Below are 15,295 nucleotides of genomic sequence, written 5' to 3' on the forward strand. Positions count from 1 at the left end.
CATCAACACTTTTGGTCTTTGGTTTAGCTTTTGAAAGACCATGAGTGGAGTGATTATTAAAAATTCAATTATTCTTGATCGGTTAAAAAACAACAATCATAATAGTCATTAAAAAGAGCTTTATTTCCAGCGCCTTTCTCACTAAATTGTTTGTGCTCTTTAACATTTTGACCTTCAGGTCTGTTTTTGTGCTACCAAATCTAAATCAACCCTAAAAGCTGTTTTGTCTGACAAAGAAAAATGTCATCACATTAAATAAAGCATTATGAATAAGAGCTGTAATCCAGTCAGAGTGTAATCCCTTCGAACTAAATTATTTTAATGTGCCAGCTCTTGGCAGGTTTTGTCCATTTTGGACGCTGGTTGACTGATGTACCAGCATGCCTTGCATGGACATGCCAACACCGACTAGCATGTTTGTGTGGAGTGTGCGGGGGGGCGGGGACTCTTGCATCATAACACCCTTTTGTTGTATTGATGTGTATGTTAACAATTCTGTTTATTTTCTATTTTGAATTTTCGAGTCTGTACTTGTGTTGATGCTAAGATATGTATGTATGTGCTCCTATTTGGTTGTAGCTGTTGTGTGTGTGGCCTCTTTGTTTGACCTGTTTCTCTTTGTGTGTTTGTGTGTGCTTATGTGTGTATCTGTGCATGTGTGTATAGGTAACGGTGCCAAAGAGGAAACACAAGAGCGACAAGCCCAAGAGCCCAGAGAGTGGCTGCTCGTCACCCGAGCCCGACCGCCAAGACTCGTCTGGCAGCGAACGTGAGTCACGCTCCTGAACACTCACATACATTCAGAGGCTAACATGAGTAAAACAGGCTAATTTATTTAGGTCAAGGTTCCATACCCAACATTAGAATCTAAAATGAACTCTAAGGTCTTTTTGTGCACAAAACTGCTTTAAGTGTTTTAACAAGTCAGCTTTAACCAGGGTATCTGCAGTTCCCACCCAAAAAGGCCTTCAAAGACATTAAAAAGTCGTAAATTTCATTTACAAAGGTTCTGAATATTTTTTCTTGACTGCCATTGACAGTAACATTAGTTATACTTTTTTTTTTGCATGTAGTTGCAGGCTGTTGGGAGATGTTATACACATGAGACGGTGCCACAGTGGATTGTGAGCACCGGAGGCTGTTGAATGATTTTTTTGTGGAATTTTCAGTTCAGCCATCAAACCTTTAGCAAACACCCTTGCTATTGCTAGACATAGTAGCTAGAAAGCTCATTAACTCATAATTGGCAAGTGTCAATTTTAGCAAAAACGTCTACTTAACTTCTGCTGCTTATCTAGGTCCAGGTCATGTAAATTGATTATATTACTCTGAATTATTGTTATATATAGCTGGGAAGCACTGACAAAAGTGTGATATAAATGTCACTAAATTCATGTACTTAATAAATAATTGCAGGTCTTATTTTCCCTACTGGTTTTCCGCCAGTCTTTTACCAGTATGACCCTGAAAAATGTATTAAATTGCAGTCTATGTGGTATTAAAAATTTTATTTGGAGAACACAGCATAAAGCGTGTTTAACACCCTTTGTTGCAGGACACAAAAGCAAACATAACAGTCGGATGAGGAAAAAAGGAGCAGACCTCAGTGAACTTCAAAGTGCCATTGAATCTATAAAGCAGACGCAGGAGGACATTAACAGGTAAGAAGGGCATTAGTCACACTGTATCATGAGGGTGATATGATGCCTACCTTTTGAGCATCTACACATAATTCCTGTGTGTTTGTAGGAACATCAGTGTGCTGCGGAGTCGTGCGGCAGGGCGGACGGAGGGTGGCTCTTTCCTCCAGCAGCGCGACTACGTCATCATTGTTTTCCTCATCCTCCTTCAGGTCCTAATCAACTATGTCTTCAAGTAGCAGCCATACCCCACAGAGCGACTGATGCCCTCGCACACACAAACACACTCACACACTCTCTGAACATGAGGCGTCACAGAGGGGGGACTTTGACCTCTCACAATAAGTGACAACAATAGTCTACTCCAACTCTCTTCTTCTCTGTCTTTATTAAATCCAACTACACATGTCCAGAAAAGTGGAGACTTCCACACAAAAAGAGACTTTTTTAAAAACTCTTGTTTATTTTTAACCAGTCCATTCCAAAACTCTGGTGAGATCCACAAATTTCAAAGCGGAGAGGAGCAGCGATAAGGAGAAGTTGTTGGAGTTGAGATTTTGGTGTGATGAAATCTCGACTGCCACTCTGGAGCTTATTTTTAGCTGTTTGTTTTTTCTGATGGAGTGAAATTACTCCTGTTCCACATTTCACCTCAAAGGGGAACCACGGCCCAGATGGTAACACAGATTTTAATTTGAATGTTTTTTTGTTTTTTTTATTGTTTTGTTTCTTTGCTTGTGTCCTATGTGAATAGAGGTCTGCTCGAAACAAAAAGCAGTGATAAGGGAGCGAAAAACAAAAAGTGGTCCAATCTATGTGACTTTTATTTTTTTATTATCAGATACTTTCATATCCGCTGGGGTTTCCACACATGGAAATGGATGAGAAAGACAAATAACGCAAGTGATATTGTCAAAAGGAACAGAAGCTATAATTTCTGCTGTATAATAAAACTTCACCTTTTGCATACAAAGTCAATGTTTAAAGAAAAAATCAGATGTTGACACGTCATTGTATACTGTAGGTAGCATGTACAGACAGGATTGTGGTGTACAGTATTTTGTCTTCAGGCACAAATGCACTGGAAATGTCAGATGTTTGTTTTATGTTAAGTCATTTTTATCAGTTCTACTGACGCTCAAGTGGACATCAAAATACTTTCACATTTCTGCCCTGAAGAGGTTTGGAGCATCAACAGAGGGTCAAAAAGATGGGGGTTATTAGTGATTTTTATGAGCTTCAGTGACCACTGCCGCAGTTTCAGGTAAAGGGAGTTGGTATTTTTTTAATCAAAGTCAACAAAGCTGAGTGATATAGTCTAAAAACTGCCTTCTTAGACCTAATGGCAAGTTAAAGGAATAATCGGAAATACCCTTATTTGCTTTCTTGCCGAGAGTTAGATGAGAAGATTGAAACCACTCATATGTGCGTTCAATACAGCCAGTAGCCGGTTAGCTTAGCTTAGCATAAAGACTGGAAATCGAGGGAAACAGCTAGCCTGGCTCTGTCAAAAGGTAACGAAATCTGGCTACTACACCTCTAAAGCTCTCAAGTTAACACATTGTATCTCATTAGTTTAATATATATAAAAACCAAAGTGAAAAACAACACATATTGGTTTTACAGGGAATTACGTGCAGGGCTATTCCTGTCTTCAACGTGAGGTTGCCAGGCAACCAGCGGACACTTGATGTCTGGATAAGAATTAGTCCAGGACATACCCCCCTGTATAACCACAACATAGATTTTACACATCAGTTTTTGTACGGATGAAACAAACAAGATGCAATGTGTTAATTAGTGAGTTTGAGAGGTGCTGGTAAGTGGATTTAGTCTTTATGCTAAGCTAAGCTAAATGGCTGACATGTTTAGCTTCATTTTAATTGTACATAGTGGTATCAATCTTCTCATCTAACTTTTGGCAAGGCACTGAATAAGTGTATTTCCCAAAATAAACTGACTGTTCCTTTAAAATTAGTTATTTAAATTGCAGTTAAGTTGTGCAACCATATAGACATAATATAAAAGGTGTACAGACTAGCTGGTCTAAAGAATGGTCTCTAAATATAAAAACAGACCCCAGACCAAGCCATGGAAGAGAAAACCCTTAACACTCCCCTTAGCTGGTGACTGCAGCGACATCATGGCAAAGTCAAATTCAGAGCATCAGTCATCACTTCCAGTGCTTTTGAACCTCAAATGTTAACCAGGAAAACTAGAATAGACACTTAAGTAAGCTACTAGTGGGAGGAAGAGATAGACTTTTTCTAATTACTACTATCACCATAGTAAACCATTCCAAATGTACGCAAGTACCAGCCAAACTCAATGTGTAGAGTAGGAGTCGGCCCTGTTCACTGTGTAAATATCCAATGGGATGACTCGTTCTCGCATGTAGCGCGTGGCATTTCAACACCAAGGTTTCGCAATACAGACACTCCCGCGCTCTGTGCACAAGCCAGTCTTTTCAACCTTGTGTGTCTTTCTGTCCACTGCTCTGTAGATACACATGGACGTGGGCAAAAAAAAAAAAAAAAAACAGATTAGTGGGGTACACAGTTAGATTCCCAGCGAAAATGTCTCCAAATGGCCTCAAGAAGTTGCTGTTATTCAGCAGTAGTTGCAGAATTAAATAACTTTTGGGAAATTTTGTATACATTGTGGTTCCAATCTGTTGCCTTCCTCTTTGGAAACATGGATTTTGACATTTTAAAGTCTCAGAAACAGTATGCTAGATAACAAAGTTCAGAAATAAATGGCGGAGATAATACCCTGAACATTTACAGCGTTGTGAGGACTATGACCTATGAGGACTGACTAAGTTAAGGGCTGTGTTTAGCACTGTTACACATAAAAACAAACTCTGGTCCCGGCAATCTAGTTTGTATACTGAAAAGTTAGTTTGGAAACTATATTTGTTTTCAGTATCAACCAAGGATGAAGGCAGCATATTAAAACCCATACCTGACCTTTTTACCACGCAGCCGGTCAGGATTTTCTCCTAAGATGCAAGTAACTACTAATTGAAGCAGTTCAAAAAGATCCAAACCACTTATGGACCATATCTGAACATTGATTTTGTATATCTCTTCGCCTGTCATGATGTTAGCCTTGTCGACGTTTACATATCCGATTGCCTCCGCCGTCAGCAGACTGTTAAGCGATGAAAACTTTGTAATGCTAACACAGGTATAAAGAAAGACTGGTAGCATCATCGGGAGACAGCTGTACCCCCTTAAGTTACCCGGCTGGCCCGTGTGTATCTGTACGTGTATTTTTGTGTGTCCTCATTGCCTCGATCGCTCATCTTAAATAGAGAAACCAGATGTTAGAATGTGGAGAAATAAGTATATACCAGTGCCTTCTAGAGTCGGACTGGGGAGGGGGTAGATAGGGGGTTTAGCGGAGGTGATAGGAGGTCGGCAGGGATGTGGGGGGTGTGGTGTGGAGCATACTAACATAGCCAGAGTCTAAGTCTCCAGGTGAACTAATAATGAAGGGAATGATCTGATTGGTGGAAGGACTCAGACCTGGACTTGGACTAGGACCCTGGCGATGGCTGTAGTCACTGTAGTGTTTTAGAGCGGACGTGCCATACGAAGCCTTAGAAATGAGTCTGACTCTGGCTCCACAGCTCACCACCCCACCCAGCTCCTGCCTCCCCTTCTGAAGCGTCGCCATAGTAACTCACCCGTAGGTTTCCAGATGCTGATTCCTGCCACAGGAGAGAGAGGGAGGGAGAGAGACCACTCCTCTCCATTGTCGTCCTTGTCCCTCTCTCGCTCTCTCACACACCAAATTCAGAGGGAAATAAACATCTCTGCTGTCTGTTGTTGTTGCTGTATCTGTAAAATAATACATTTTATTTATTCCTCTTTTGTATGTGGGTTTATGTTTAACTTTTTCTGCTTGTAGCATTAGATCACTTCTCGTTTCTTGTTAAACGTTTTTCAATGCTGATTTTAAAGTCACACACAGTTGGTTTTAATCCACACCTCGTTACTTGACATCACACACAAGCGACTTGTGCACACTGTCAATGTCAACCCCCCCACCCCGCCCCACACACACCCCTACCCTTTTTCCTATCTGATTACCTGAATATATTTACTGTATCTCCATGGCAACTATAACTTTCTAGAAGTTTATGGTCACACGTAACATAACACAGAATAAAAACAAATGACATCCTGGGGTCTTCTGTCTGTGTTTGGTGTAAAGACACACACCATTGTCCAAAGCAACTGTATACGACATTTATTTTTCATTCTGTATTTAATGATATTGTATGAGGGGGTGGTGATTGTCATCACTGTTTAGATTATCTGTCCAAAAAAGAGTCCATTACAATTGTATGTGTAGTTTTGTAACTGCAAAAAAGTGTAACATGGATTAAAATCTAGACCAAAACATAAACAAGGTATCATTATGCAAATTACTACAAAGTGCTGGTGAAGTCAAAGCAATTGCATATGGAAACATGTCACTGAGAATTAAACACAAGTCTAAATCCAGGCCAATACTCAGCTGGATTTGAGAAAGGAATCTAAATAACATCAGAAAAACCAAATAGAGGAAAATAAATGAATAACAATAAGAAATGAAAATAGATTGAAACAGCCCTGACACGTGGAATGAAATCAGTGTGTGTATGAGAGAGAGAAATGGGAAAGAGAATTGGTTTAGGATTATCTAGATTTAAATCAGATTTATTTGTTTGTTTCTTATCATCAAATAAACCATTTTCATATTTTTCCAGTTTAAAAGTAACTGAAGATTTTTTATCTTTTATTTTAATTTTGTGCATTTTTTCAGCCATAACAAACCACATTTCACTCCTATCTGATAAACTTATGTGCACACTAGGTAGCATAAAAAATAAACTAAATCTTACATTTCTTTCCCCCTCTTTTGATGCAGATGGTCAGATGTTTAAAACTAATTTTTAACACAGGAAAGGCCTTGAAGCGGCCATTTTGAATTTTAAAACTTTAATTAATTTTTTTTGAGATCTACATATTGCTCACATACATAAACAATGTATGTTGTGAAATGCGAGGTGGCGTACTCTTAAGACTATGCTAAAAGACAAGTGTGCAATGAATAATAATAACTGGAATAGTAAAAATAAGAATTAGAAAAAAAGAAATATAAAGGATACTGGCCTGAATAAGCTAGTGTTATTAAGATATTTAAATCACCAAATTAAATAATGGTTATAATTTCATTTGTCTTAAATTAAAATTAATTCATCCTAAGTGGTCGGCATTTCAAGTGATAAAACCACCAAAAGTGATAATTTGCAAGATTCTTCATTGTTTGAAAACATTTGGTTCACTGTAAAACAGCGCAGCCGCCATTAGAGGGAGATACAGAGTCTTCTTCCAGCTTAGCACCAGTTGGTTTGAGCTGATTAGACCTGTCACTGTGATTTCCTGAACCACACACACACATCCACATCCAGCTGTGACCCCATATGTCAGGTTCACCATTTGTTCTAATAATCCGACACTTCCTGGAGGTTACAGAGGGTTGAGGCTGGACTGTTGCAGTTTCATATCCATGGACCAGCCCTTCAGCAATTGTTAAAGTGCCCTCAAGCAAGGCACCTGACCCCCAGCTGGTCCAGTAACACAAATACATATTTTTCCTCTTACCTGTGGTGCTGTTTATCCATCTAGATTGTTTTGGTGTGAGTTGCTAAGTTTTGGTGAGATCAGCTGTAGAGATGTCTGCATTTTTTGAATATAATGTAACTATGTGGCACTCAGCTTGTAGCGCTCAAAGCGCCAAAAAAGATTTGTTGTGAGCAGTTTCATGTCGGAACTATTTTCCTTCTACTCTGCAACTCAAACCAAACAATCTAGATGGATAAACAGCACTACAGGTAAGAGGAAAAATGTGTATTTTTGATTTGGGGGTGAACTGTCCCCTTAGGGTAAGAAAGATATTAAGGGCTTCTTTTAAAAAAATTTCCATACCTTTTAATTCTGTACCACTTTATTCATCCATTGGATCAGTACAAAGGACAAGAAAGAAGATTAAAATACAGATAATTACAAGAAACATTAAAAGTGGAAATGTGGAAACATAAAACACATAAGGTTTTTTTTTTTTGCCTAACATTTTGTACTTCTCTTGTCTGTAATTATAAATGATTATCACAGTTATTAATGAGGATTGCATTATCTATCAAGTTCCAACATAATTCCTTAAAAAATTGAGATTTGAGAATAATAACATTAAACCTTAAAATTTGACGAAGGAAAACAATTACTTGAAAGTTTTTCCTGAGAATAAATCAACTTCTGAAATCATCACATCCTGAATTTAAGAAAACCAGGAATAACACCCAACACCCACTGTCCTTGAACTTCACCAAATTGCACTTAGAAAGGCTTGAAAGTGAAGTGAGCTTGAGCAGCCCTAGTCTACACACACAGTTGTCTAAATCTATTGGCCAGGCATCCCCAGTGTCATTTCCTCAGCCAAGGACGTTGACAAAGGTTGATAGAGCAGAACAGTCCTTCCTGTCCCTCTCAGATAACAACAAAACATCGGATATCAATCCCCACTCTGTCCCTTCTCTGCTTTGCTCTGCTGCTTTGCATCAACACCCTGATACTGCTTTAGAAAGGGAGAGAAAGGAGAGAGAACGAAAGGGAAGACAGGAGGGAAAGAAGGCGATGGTGGGAAAAGGGCAGAGCAAGAGGTAGAAGAAGCAGAGGAAGCAAACAGGAGGAGGAATCAATCAAGGAAGGGTGGGTGAGGTGGGAAGGAAGGAGAGGAGGGAGAGACGGACCAAGGGATGGAGAGGAAAGATGGTAGTGTAAAAGAAGGAGCAATTATGAAGGAAGAGCGAGATGGAGGTGTTTGAAGCAGTGTTTTCCTTTCCCATCCATCCCAATTCCAGACAGTTTACCTAAATACATTTTCTGTGTTCAAATAGTTGATTAACTTTAAAGTAACATTTCTTAAAAGTTTCTTTATCAGTCAACCAAATTTGAAGATAAGGAAAACAACTTACTCTTATTTCAATGAATATCACAATGTCAGAAACACACAATCGCCTACTTTTTCAGAACGGTAATTTTTAATCTCTTTGTCAAACTGCTCTCCAAAATGTATTTGTCATTCCAACATTTATGTAACTCTCAGATAATAAAGCTAAAGTGGCTGTTGCTTCCATACAAATGGAAGTTCACACTTCACAAGAGCTAGCTCAAAGTTCAGTTCACACAGATTAAAATTAACTAGTTCACGTTCATTTCTTCTGATTTTGTCCTTTACAAAATGCTGTGAGTTTGACTTGGGTTGAGGAACTTTGCGGCTGTTGGCTCGTCTTACCCTTTGTTAATGATTTTTTTGATCATCATTCACTCGCAGATATTTCCCAAGACTGGTTGGATGCTTCAGCACGCTGTGTTTCAAAAATCTATGTCCTATCAACTTCTGTGACCCAAAACAACTGGTTGCCGTTTAAAACAGTGCGTGACCGTCGTTCACTCCTGCCAGCGTTAACGACGCTTACGCACTGTGTTTTACGTTTAACTACGCTTGCTCACGTTCATTAGTTGCAAACGGATACGTTCAGTTCAGCGTTCACCAAAAACTTGAGCATGTTAAATGAACGGCGCTCTTTCATTCTCAAAACTGGTCATTTGAGTCATTATTCATATACAAAGTACTGATTAGTAGAGTTTGAATTTTCGTTGTCTATATGTGTACGCTTAAAAGAGTTCCTAGCAAATCTAAAGATTTTTTCACCCACGTAACATTGCAAAAATCAGGCACATCCTGTCTCAAAATGATGCTGAAAAATGAGTGCATGCATTTGTTACTTCTTGGCTGGATTACTGCAAGTCCTTATTATCCGGCTGCCCGAATAAGTCCCTTAAGACTCTCCAGTTGATCCAGAATGCTGCGGCACGTGTACTGACAAAAACTAGGAAAATTAGCATTAGCGCTTCTCTGCACTGGCTCCCTGTAAAATCCAGAATAGAATTTAAAATCCTTTTTCTCACCTACAAAGCTCTTAATGGTCAGGCACCATCATATCTTAAAGATCTCATAATACCATATTATCCGACTAGAACACTACGCTCCCTCACTGAGGGTTACTTCTGGTTCCTGTCTCCAAAAGTAGAATGGAGCCTTCAGTTATCAAACTCCTCATCTGTGGAATCAGATCCCAGTTTGGGTTCGGGAGGCAGACACCATCTCCACATTTAAGAGTAGGCTAAAGACTTTCCTCTTTGATAAAGCTTATAGTTAGGGTTGGCTTGGGTGAGTCCTGAACCATCCCTTAGTTATGCTGCTATAGGCCTAGACTGCCGGGAGACTTCCCATGATGCACCTCTTTCCTCTCTCCTCCTCTCCCTCTCCATCTGTATGCATTTTTATCCCATTACTGCATGTTACTAACTTGACATCTTCTCTCTCCCGTAGTTTTGTGCTTTCTTGTTTCTCTCCTCTCTCCTTTTGTCGCTTTCAGCAGGTATTTCTGCCTCCGGAGCTGCAGAGTCTGGATCTGTGGTTTTGGGCCACTTCCTACCCCTGTGTTCCTGCTCGACAACTGCTCCTACAGTTGTTGTTATTGGCTCTGTTGCTGACATTATTTTTCCTATAGCTGTCAAAGAGTTTCCCTTCGGGGATCAATAAAGTATTTCTGATTCCTATTATTACTAATTTATTAATATTAACACTACAATTACTATTCTACTATTTTTAAAACATTATAATAATAATTCTACGTGGTCTTTGCATTGTGTTGGGTTGAATTGAATTGAATAGTCTAATGCATGTGACTGACGCGAGAGATGATCAAAGGGAGAGAGTTTTTCCCACCATAATTGGGACAAGGACTGAAGTACGGAGAGAGTTTCTCAGTGAAGTTACAGTCAGTAAAGGAGTAGATAAAATCTGCAGCATCTACGTCATAAAAGAAGACCAGACCCTCCTCATAATCCACAAACACCCCCACCTTCTGTGGCCTCGACTTTAGCGAGAGACGGATAGAAGGACCAGCAAGAGCTCTGTATTCATTTTTATTTCTTAACCATATAGCCCAGTAGCCATTCTCAGGGCACAGTATGTTTTCCCCCTTTCTGTTGACCGACTCTCCTACAACTCCTAAATCCCATTTAGTTTTCCCTTTAACCTGAATCTCATAGTAAAATCTTCCTGAAGAGAAACTCTGCTTTCCTAACACTGCACAAGAGGACAATCTCTCTGGGTTGTCTGTTAGACTCTTAACATCACCACAATTTACTCTTTTCCCATCATCAGACAGGATGAGATAGGGATTTGCAGTATCAGGATCAAGAGTCACATCCACAGCGTACTGTTGGACCCTCTTTAGTTCAGCATCAGCACACAGCTTTTTCATCTCTTTACAGAGTGTCTCTTCCAGCTGAGCCACAGCTCTCCACACAGTCCTCTCACATGATGAGTAGACTTTGACCTTTGTCCAGTCCTTGGTGTGTGGAACAGGCTTCAAGGATGGGGAGCTTTGGAGGAGCTGGAGGTGGTCTTCAGTACGTGAGAGCTGTTCCAGCTCAGCACTTCTCTTTATCAGCTCAGAGATTTCCACTTCCAGCTCTTTGATGACACTTTCAGCCTTTTTCTCTGTTGTTTTTTGTTTCTGTTCGATCATGTCAATGTGCTCAGCCAGACCTCTCTTAATAGACTGAATCAAAGCAGTGAAGACCTGCACACTGTCTTTTTTTTCTCTGTCTGCATCTTCCTTGCTGAGCTTCACTGACTGTTTGATCTGCTGAATCTTCAGTCGTCTGTCCTGGATCATCTGCTGAACTTCAGCCTCTGTCTCTCTCAGCTCTGCCTTCCTTTCTTCAAGAGAAACAATATGATGTCTCTCGTGATCTGTTTCACAGACACACACACATCTGGTCAGTCTTGCAGAACAGCTCCAGAGGTCTCTCATGCTTCTTACACATCCTGCCTTCCAGGTTCTCCACAGGATCGATCAGCTTGTGTCTTTTCAGGCCTGTGATTCTCTGATGAGGCTCCAGGTGAGTCTTACAGAAGGAGGTCAGACACACCAGGCAGGACTTCAGGGCCTTCAGTTTGGTTTCAGTGCAGACGTCACAGAGAACTTCCTCTGGGTTGGAACATTGTTGCTTTGAGAAGTTACCACCTTTCTTTATAGCTGACTGTCTGAACTGAGCAGCCATCTCAGATATGAAGGTGTTGACCCGCAGTTCAGGTCTTCTGTCAAAAATCTCTTTACACACGGGACACTGGCATTGGACACTAACTTTCCAGTGTTCTGTGATGCAGTTCTTGCAGAAGTTGTGTCCACATGGTATGGTGACTGGATCAGTGAAGACATCCAGACAGATGGAGCACAGAAACTGATCTTCAGAGAGGAAGATGCCGGCAGTTGCCATGTCTACACACTGTGAACAAAAGTGAAAGTGTGGGGGAAAATGAATAATGTATTTGGTATTTGTTTAAATATAATACATTGAAGTTTGACGAATGAGACAAAATAACTTTGAATTGAACCATTGAAGCTAATGTGTTCAGTCAAAAAACTGCAAAATGAAAAGAGGGAACTTCCTTTTTAGATACAGCTAAACTACTGGGTGCTGCCATGTCTACACACTGAGAACAAAAGTGAAAATGTAAAATAACATCATTAAAACATTACAATTTTGCAATATTTGTTTAAAATATATCAACATGTTATAAGTGAAATATTAGCAACACTCATTTAGAATTATTTAGTCATTCAAAGCTTTGAAATGTTCATTAAAGAGCTGTCAGTGCAGAGAGGAACTTTCCATCTAGATGCAGATAAATTATGTTAATGTAAGTTTTTTCAGCAGTTGGTTTGATTTGATTTACTTACCCGTGTTTGTCGAAGATTTTGTTGTATTGACGAGGTCTTTGTTAAACCAAGTTGATTATTTTCGTTAGAGAGTAATGAAGACTTGTCTGCTGAGTTCTGCTGATTCTCCTTTTTACTTTCTGTTTTCTCTTTAGTAATGTGATGTTGAAACATTCCTGTCTTTCCTGTATAACTCCACCTCTTGCTGCAGGTAAACTGGTATGTTTTATTTCCTCCTTCAGATATGGACAGGATTATAGTGGCATATGTTTGGCACAGTATAAATGTATCTTATTTAAAGTTGAATTCCCAGTTGTTGTGGGAATAAAATTAAAAACGCAATGTGCTTTATAAATAGCCATACAGTGGTGTTGTCTGCACCAAAAACTAATACATTCTTGACTCATGGCCTCAAGGTCTACCAAATGCCATTGAACTCTGTTAAGTAGTTTTTGAGATGTCCTGCTAACTAACAGCCAACAGGCAGGACTAAAAACACAACCAGTGGAATATGGAGGATTCACCACTTCACTTTTATTTAATTAATTAATAATTCTTTTAATGTAAAAACACAATGTACAATTCTATTTTATTCATAAAGAGCTCTTCAGAAAACGTGTCCATCTAAGCCTTACATATATACATGTACAATCCTCACACAATAATAAAACATTTTTAATTTGTCACTGTTGCAAGTGCTTTCAATTTGTCACAGTAACTGTTGCGAGTTCTTCTCATTCTCGAGTACTTATCTTTTGTGAACAAATATTGCAGTTACCAGAGTAGATTAGATTGGACTGAACTTGAATGAATTCATTGAAAATGTAATTACCTCATTTTAGTGTACCGTACTGCATTAAATCTCAAGAAATTGTCATGTTAACTTTAAAGTCATGATACAAAGTGAGCAATCATATAAAGGGCCTGTTCAGGCAAATCGGACAATGCTATCTTGCAAATAAGTACCAAGCATCAGGCTATGCTATAACTGTACAGCACCATCGGATGGATTGCCACATTCACCACCTAACTACTCTTGCTTTCAGGCTGAGTGAGGGTGGCACCTCATTGACAGTATAAACCTTCCCTCATCTGTGCTTTGTTCATTTAGGGCTATGATATTTCAAGAAGGCTCAACAGTGTATTTCAACATCCTCCCCTTGTTTCCAATATCAAGAGACTCAGCCACACTGCAGCACGCAGCTGTCCAGCCACCCTCTCATTGTTAATTTATGCGAAACACACACTATTACTGAGGCCTCCCTTTTATATGGGCCGGCTCCCAAAAACAAAATGTTATCAAGCTAATGCTAAACTATGTGTCCTGGTGCAAACAAATTCTCCTAATGTCCAAGCATGCTTCCAAGCTAATGCTAACAAAAGGCGAATTCTAGAATAGGGCTGCTGCAAAATATGTTTTTGCACGCCTGCTTTGTACGTTTCTGAGACACTGCATCAACACAACTGATTGTCTCCTTCTTTTGATATATTTAATCTACAACCATTTTACTCTCTCCACGAAGGTTTCCCATGTTTTCACAGCTAAGTACCCTTGCTCTTGTTTCACCTTTGGTCCTGTTTCTTAGTGCTGACTGTGCCTGTTGGTCTGGCTCTTTTGAGTTGCACTTTTTCCACACTATTGATAGAGGGCTATTCTATACTATCAAGGAGCATATTAATCAAGGTACTTGTCCAAATTTAGAGCACAGGAGCATTAATTTACCTGGCTACTTTGAAGTTGAATATCATTAATCTCTCTAAATGTCTTCAGCTAACTGTAAACTGAATTTGCCTTTTGACATTTTAATTTAATTTATATAACTAGGATTGAAACCCAAAAACACATGTTTCAAACACATCTCCCACCAGCCTTTTGTTGAAGTTGCATAAATAGACGTTTGGTTTGAATGATTGTTCAGTTTGTTTGGTGGCCTTTCCATACAAAAAGCTGATCTCATTATGGTGTTAACAGCATTCAAATAAGTCATTTCTTTTGAAAATCTACTCATTAGTCAAATATGTGTTTTTGACAGGCACGATAATCAGAGGTGCAGAGTTTCTACCACCATCATTGAAACAGGGACTGAAGTACGGATAGAGTTTCACTGTGAAATTACAGCCAGTAAAGGAGTAAATAAGATCTTCAGCATCTACATCATAAAAACAGACCATACTCTCCTCATAATCCACAAACACCCCCACCTTCTGAGGCTTTGACTTAAGCAATAGACGGACAGAAGGGCTAGTGTTAGCATGATATACATTTCCATTTCTCAACCATACAGTCCAGTATCCATTCCTGGGGCAAACTTTAATTTTTCCCTTCCTGTCTATTGACTCTCTGGCCACTCCTAAAGTCCAGTGAGTCTTCTCTTTAACCTAAACCTCATAGTAAAAACTTCCTGAAGAGAAACTCTGATTTGCTAGCACACCACAACATGAGGTAAATCTCTCTGGGTTGTCTGGAAAATTCTGTTTTACATCACCATGAGGTACTCATTTCCCATCATCAGACAGGATGAGTTTAGGATATGCTGTTTCTGGATTGAGAGTCACATTCACTGCATACTGCTGGACAATCTTCAGTTCAGCCTCAAGCAGTTTCTTCATCTGTTTACGGAGTGTCTCTTCCAGCTGAGCCACAGCTCTCCTCACAGTCCCCACATAGGATGAGTGAACTCTGACTTCTGTCCAGTCCTTGGTGGGTGGAACAGCGTTCAAAGATGAGAAGCTTTGGAGGAGGTGGTCTTCAGTGCGTGAGAGCTGCTCCAGCTCAGAGCTTCTCTTCATCAGCTCAGAGATT

At 39.6% G+C, this 15,295-nt stretch overlaps 2 protein-coding genes and 1 pseudogene across 10 annotated transcripts in view; 1 reads left to right on the forward strand and 2 right to left on the reverse strand.

Moving 5' to 3' along the window:
* osbpl8 (oxysterol binding protein-like 8) overlaps positions 1-5,831 on the forward strand; it is a 100,197-nt gene extending 94,366 nt beyond the window's left edge. For all 9 annotated transcript variants that reach the window (XM_044186973.1, XM_044186972.1, XM_044186971.1 and 6 more), the window contains 3 exons: positions 667-769; positions 1,556-1,661; positions 1,750-5,831. In XM_044186973.1, coding sequence (XP_044042908.1) covers positions 667-769; positions 1,556-1,661; positions 1,750-1,879 — 339 coding nt within the window. In that variant the 3' untranslated portion in view covers positions 1,880-5,831. The remainder of the gene's footprint in view (positions 1-666; positions 770-1,555; positions 1,662-1,749) is intronic.
* A 4,482-nt stretch (positions 5,832-10,313) lies between these two features.
* Positions 10,314-13,143, reverse strand: LOC122871628 (annotated as a pseudogene).
* A 1,212-nt stretch (positions 13,144-14,355) lies between these two features.
* Positions 14,356-15,282, reverse strand: LOC122871609 (pyrin-like). Its single transcript, XM_044186925.1, has 2 exons — positions 14,992-15,282; positions 14,356-14,871 (listed from the first exon to the last, which is right to left on the reverse strand). Exons 1-2 carry the CDS (start codon positions 15,280-15,282, stop codon positions 14,494-14,496), a joined length of 669 nt encoding a protein of 222 aa, XP_044042860.1. The 3' UTR covers positions 14,356-14,493.
* Between the last annotated feature and the right edge of the window lie 13 nt (positions 15,283-15,295).

The sequence above is a fragment of the Siniperca chuatsi genome, linkage group LG23, assembly GCF_020085105.1.
Source record: "Siniperca chuatsi isolate FFG_IHB_CAS linkage group LG23, ASM2008510v1, whole genome shotgun sequence".
In the NCBI taxonomy this organism is placed as follows: domain Eukaryota; kingdom Metazoa; phylum Chordata; class Actinopteri; order Centrarchiformes; family Sinipercidae; genus Siniperca; species Siniperca chuatsi.

Excerpts from the sequence above, each read along its gene's own strand:
- LOC122871609 (XM_044186925.1), bottom strand. The coding sequence starts at position 15,282 with ATGAAGAGAAGCTCTGAGCTGGAGCAGCTCTCACGCACTGAAGACCAC. Across the intron at positions 14,872-14,991 it reads TCCTGTCTGATGATGGGAAA|GTTAAAGAGAAGACTCACTG; the intron begins TGAGTACCTCAT and ends TATGAGGTTTAG.